The 5,585-nt window shown below is 43.7% G+C and overlaps 2 protein-coding genes across 2 annotated transcripts; both read right to left on the bottom strand.

The window, feature by feature from the left end:
• Positions 1-3,013: 3,013 nt before the first annotated feature.
• Positions 3,014-3,493, bottom strand: LOC109150388. The gene has a single exon (XM_019298297.1). It carries the CDS (start codon positions 3,491-3,493, stop codon positions 3,014-3,016), a length of 480 nt encoding a protein of 159 aa, XP_019153842.1.
• A 737-nt stretch (positions 3,494-4,230) lies between these two features.
• On the bottom strand, positions 4,231-4,749 carry LOC109150387. Its single transcript, XM_019298296.1, has one exon. The coding sequence runs from the start codon at positions 4,747-4,749 to the stop codon at positions 4,231-4,233; it is 519 nt and encodes a 172-aa protein (XP_019153841.1).
• Positions 4,750-5,585: the final 836 nt, after the last annotated feature.

Raw genomic sequence — 5,585 nt, 5'->3', positions numbered from 1 at the left:
TAGTCAATTTTTTTTTGAAAGCCAATCAGATGATTGTATTAATGAATCAAAGCAGCAATAGAGTCAGGAGTGATAGAATCCCAATACATAGACTGATCTTGAGTAAGAGCTAACTAAGTTAGAGTATGAGAATGTAAATTAACCTGCCAAGAAACGTAACTAAATGAGCAACAACTAAATAATGACATAGAAGTCCTGCATTGATCCACCACGACCCCAACATAGGACAAGATAGATGTTGTTTCCTGGTGTAAAACACTTCGTAGAACCGAGCAATCTGTGAAAATGCTCACCGTTGTGACATTCTTTTCCATAAGCCAAGATAACGCCTCCTTAAAAACTAGGGCCTCCGCCATAAGTGCTGAGAAACAGACCGGTAGTTTGCCATTTCTTGCTGCCATGAACGACCTCGTGAAGAGAGTAAAACAATGTTGTACGTGGCATCCCCGGTGTCCTGCCGGAAACTGGCATCGACGTAGCACCGCGGGCCGTCATGGTCCTCGGTCGCTATTGCTGCTACCGGCGTGGGCTGTGCAGGGCGATGATGCACCTGCCGGAAAGAGTGCATGGCGGTGGCAGCCCTCTTCCAAACATTAGCTGGGCGTGGGGGAACCCTCTTCCACACGGCCGAATTCCGGCTTCCCCACAAATGGTACAACACGGCGATCATCAGTCCACATTGCTCCTCCATCAAGATGCCAATGCACCCATAAACCATGTTGGAAAGGAGTTGGTAACAATATTTGTGATTGGTAATTCTGTAACATTCCAAACAAATCTAGAATATTCACAAAATACTAGAGCATGCTTAACATCTTCATGAGCCAAACCACACATTTGTCATGTAGGACTCACTTCCACCCTCTTTATAATCAAATTGGTAGTAGTGGGGAGAATATCACAAATTGCTCTCCACAAGAATGTCTTCCATTTGGGAGGGACTTTTAGTTTCCAAAGTGTAGCCCATTTATCAAAAGCACCTGGGCACACACATAATCCCCACCAATATTTCTATAGGCATTCTTTGAATAAATTCCTTTGGGTCCCCAAGCCTATACCATGAGTCTTTTAGGGCTAACATGAGTTTTAGATATACGAGCCACATCCTCAGTAATAAATAAATCAGATAAAATATAGGGATCCCAAGTATTAGTCTGCTGATCAATCAGCCCTGCAACCCGAGCATATCTCAATAGGCATCTCTGTTTGAACCAGCGAACTAGGGTCGTCTGGTAACCATGGGTGACCCCAGATCAAAGTCGTTCTACCATTACCAATCCTCATGCACACCCCGGAACAAACAATATCATGCGCAACTATAATACTCTTCAGCCAATAACTTGGGCAGCTGTTTACTGTTGCATCAACAAATGAAGTAGCAGGATAATATCTTGCCTTATATATCTTTGCTACTAGGGAGGTGGGATTTGTGAGGAAACGTCAGACCTGTTTTCCTAGCATAGACAAATTAAAACCACGGGGATCCTTAAAACCCAATCCACCAAAATTCTTAGGAATACATAACTTATCCCAAGCTTTCCAGTGAATTCCTCTCTTTGTTCCACTCTCCCACCAATACATGTTCATAGTCCTCTAAATACATAAACAAACTGAATCAGGTAGCAAGAAAACACTCATTGTAAAAGTAGGCATAGATTGAGCCACACTTTTCAATAGCACCTCCCTACCAGCCTGAGAGTAACTTTTTGTTCCATGAACTAATCCGCTGTCTGATTTTATCCTCCACATAAGAAAAAACAGCCCTTTTATTCCTTCCCACAAATGAAGGTAGGCCAAGATATTTGCCAAAATTGGGAGCTTGTTCTACCTGCAAACATTCCGCCACCGCCGCCCTATCATTCTCCATGGTATTCCTACTGAAATAGATATTGGATTTACGAAAATTGACTATTTGACCAGACAGTTTTTCATAACATACCAGGCATTGTTTTATCACACTGGCCTCCTGAATATTTGCCTTAAAGAATAGTAGGCTGTCATCTGCAAAGAACAAGTGTGAAATAGGGAGGGCCTCCTAGCCACCCTACATCCATGTATAGATCTTGCCATCTGAGCCTTCTGCAATAACATTGATAATCCTTCTGCACAAATAATAAATAAATATGGGGAGAGATGATCACCTTGCCTAAGACCACGGGAGGGAGTTATGCGCCCACTATTCATACCATTCACCAGAATATTATACTTTACTGTGGTTACACATAGCATAATCAGTTTGACCCAGCGATCATCAAATCCCATAACCACAAGCATTTTATGTAAAAACTGTCATTTCATTCTATCATAGGTCTTTGCCATATCCATTTTTAAAGCCCCCCATCCTGTCAAATCACACTACTTCCTATTCAAATAATGGCCTACTTCAGCAGCTATTAGCATATTATCTGTGAAGAGTCTACCAGGAATGAAAGCACTCTAGGACTCCGAAATTAGATTCCCCATTAGTGGTTTCATTCTGTTAGCTATCATCTTGGTCTCATATCAGCTACCGTTTTCGGCTCACTTTTTTTAGGGATCAAAACCACTTTCGTATCATTCAATCCATCAGGAAGGGAAGAAGAATTTAAACAACCCAAAATAAATGAAGTCACATCACCTCCCACTACATCCCAAAAGTGCTAATAGAAACCCGGATTCATTACATCCGGTCCTGGAGCTTTATCAGGAAACATAGCAAAAAGTGCAATTTTGACCTCTTCATATTCAAAGGGTTGTAATAGGGTGTTATTTTGATCATGAGACACACGGGGGTGAAATTATCGAACAGGGGGTCATCACTCACAGAATTATTAGAGGCAAAAATAGATCTATAGTACTCCAAGATAACCACATTCATGGCCTCTCCATCCACCCACACATCATCAGCATTATTAATTTTATGAATAAAATTCTTTTTCTTACGAGCAGAAGCATACCTGTTATAGAGTTTTGTATTGACATCTGCACCACGTAGCCAGTGTTGTTTAGCTCGTTGCCTCCAAAATACATCTCCCTAGGCCTCCAGCTGGCAAAGTAAACCCTCCAATCGCTGGAACTCGGCCAACGCAACCTGGTCCCTCCGATCTCTCAACACTTCCTGCTTCTTTTGCAGTTGTTTCATACGGTCCCCAAACTTATGAAAGTGTTCCCCTCCCCACCGCATCAGTCTACTACCACAATGCTGCTGATAATTCAGCAACCCCTCAGTCATCCCATCCTGCCAGACAGTCTCAACCACATCCCTGCACCCCTCATCATGGAGCCAAGCCATCTTGAACCTAAAACCCCTCGAACCCCTACCCCTATGCAAAGTCGTTGCATTAATATTGAGGAAAAGAGTCGAGTGATCCGAAGTACGAGTCAGTATATTTTCAATCCAAGCACCGCCATTCATATCACTCCAACCTGTCGTGGCCAACACCTTGTCTAACCTCTCCTCTATCCAGCCTTCCATACCTCCCCCTCTCTCTCGGGTGAACTGGTGCCCACTCATCGGTAACTAAAGCAAACCACAACTGTCAATAACCTCCCCAAAACCGCGAAGGAGATTATCTGGATGCGGATTCGCCCTCTTCTCATGCTGATATAGAAGATCATTAAAATCCCCTATCACAACCAAAGGGAGTGTTGATCTGCCCCTCAATACATCAAGCAACTGCCATGATTCCCTCCTCCTCCACCGTTCAGGGTAACCATAGAATCACGTCATACGTCACAATCTGTCATTCGTTAAACTAACTTCCACATCCACATGATTGTTGGAGAAACGCAATAGCCTAGCGGTATTATTTTTCCTCCATAACAATGCCAAACTACCACTCAGGCCGACATTGTCCACATAAAAAAACCTTCAAAACCAATCTTGATACGTAGCTGCTCTGCGTGTGTTCGCGCTACTTTAGTTTCCATTAAGTAGACGAAATCAGGCATCTTACGGGACACCAGGTCCACAATCTCTCGAAATGTCCGTAGATTGCCCAAACCACGACAGTTCCAACTGATGGTACTCATTGGGATCACAGAACCCGCCGGATGCAAGGTTTTTGGAACCTCAGCCATTGTTATGTCACCACTGCCCAAGCCAGGCCTCCTACCACCAAAATTCTCCCTCCTCCTTTTCGAAACCGCCACCACCCCACGCTGATCATCCCGACTTCTTCCTACCGGCGGTATCAATTCAGCCGACTGTCACAGATCACTCCCCTCATCTGATACAACCTCCATTCTGGACTACCCGAGAGGCACAATCCAAGGATCACCCACCGGCCGAGGATCACGGTTGCCCCATGCACTCCGGAGATCACCGTACGGGTACAATTCCACAGGCATGTCCAAGTTCCTTGCCTTAAGACAGTATTTATATGCATATCCGAGCAAACAACAACAGAAGTAATATGTGTGCAACCGTTCGTATTTGAACGTAACCCAACAGGTAGATTTATCACTTTTAATCAGCTTCATGCGGCGTTTGAGCGGCTTCGCAACTGGGATGGCTACGAGAATCCGATAGAAAGCACGCCAAGGTGCATCCTGAAATCTGTCGTCCATCCTCACAAATTGCCCCAAGAAGTTACCCACATGTTCTAGAATCGGAATTGTAGTATAACCGAACGGTAGGTCGTGAACTTGGATCCACATATCAAGCGAGTCCAACAGGATGTCACCAGGGAGGACACCCGGTTCAACTTGCTTGCAGACTAATGTGCTCCCTTCGAATGCCCACGGACCATCATTAAGCACAAGCCCCATATTTGTTTTGTGGAAGAAAACAAAGAGGAACAACGATGGCTGAATCTCCGAAACCTAGATACCCCCAACCGGTTGCGATACGGACGCGATCACTTACCGCATGAACTCTACCTTAACCACCTTCTTCGTCAAAAACCGACCCACAAGCACCCACCTCTCATCGGAACCTTCCACCGCCGTTTCGAACCCATCCACGACAGGTTCCAACCCCTCATCCTCTAGGACCAAATCGGCCCAACGAGCTGTGAGACCAGCCACAGCATCCCCCGTCGTTAACGCAACCATACAGAAGCAGATAGACGGAGCCAAAGAAAGACAAGAAACGCCAGCAACACACCGGAGAGAGCGAAAGAAATCGGTTGAAAACCCTAGGATAACCTAGTAGAGAGAGCAAAACTCTAGAGAACCTAGAGAGAGATTAGTTTCCAACATGCAACATTCTACTTCATAGTCAATTTAAAATGCATGATTTTGTTAAAACAAATTACATATAATTATATTCTAGTTTCCTCCCAGGCCACCCTGGGCACAATCATTGTTGTGTGGATTATGGTCTACACAAGTTCGACGGACCATATTTTGTTTGCTATAAAATAATGTACATTTAGTACAAAAATAATGTAATTTTTTATATGTTAATAATGTACATTGTATTCAGGAAAAGTACATTATTTGAGTACTTAAAGTACATTATTTTATATAATGTACATTCAATACACAAATAATGTACATTTCGTATATTAAAATGTACTTTTTGTTATGGTCCACACAACACTGTGTGGATCATGGTCCATACAATAATTTGCCCCCTGGGCAAGGGTAGGTTAGACCATTTT

This window comes from Ipomoea nil, unplaced genomic scaffold (genome assembly GCF_001879475.1).
Source record: "Ipomoea nil cultivar Tokyo-kokei standard unplaced genomic scaffold, Asagao_1.1 scaffold2279, whole genome shotgun sequence".
NCBI classification, from domain to species: Eukaryota; Viridiplantae; Streptophyta; class Magnoliopsida; order Solanales; family Convolvulaceae; genus Ipomoea; species Ipomoea nil.
The sequence above is the reverse complement of the archived record's forward strand: the minus strand, read 5'-3'. Positions and strand labels throughout refer to the sequence as shown.

Excerpts from the sequence above, each read along its gene's own strand:
- LOC109150388 (XM_019298297.1), bottom strand. The coding sequence starts at position 3,493 with ATGAGTGGGCACCAGTTCACCCGAGAGAGAGGGGGAGGTATGGAAGGC.
- LOC109150387 (XM_019298296.1), bottom strand. The coding sequence starts at position 4,749 with ATGGGGCTTGTGCTTAATGATGGTCCGTGGGCATTCGAAGGGAGCACA.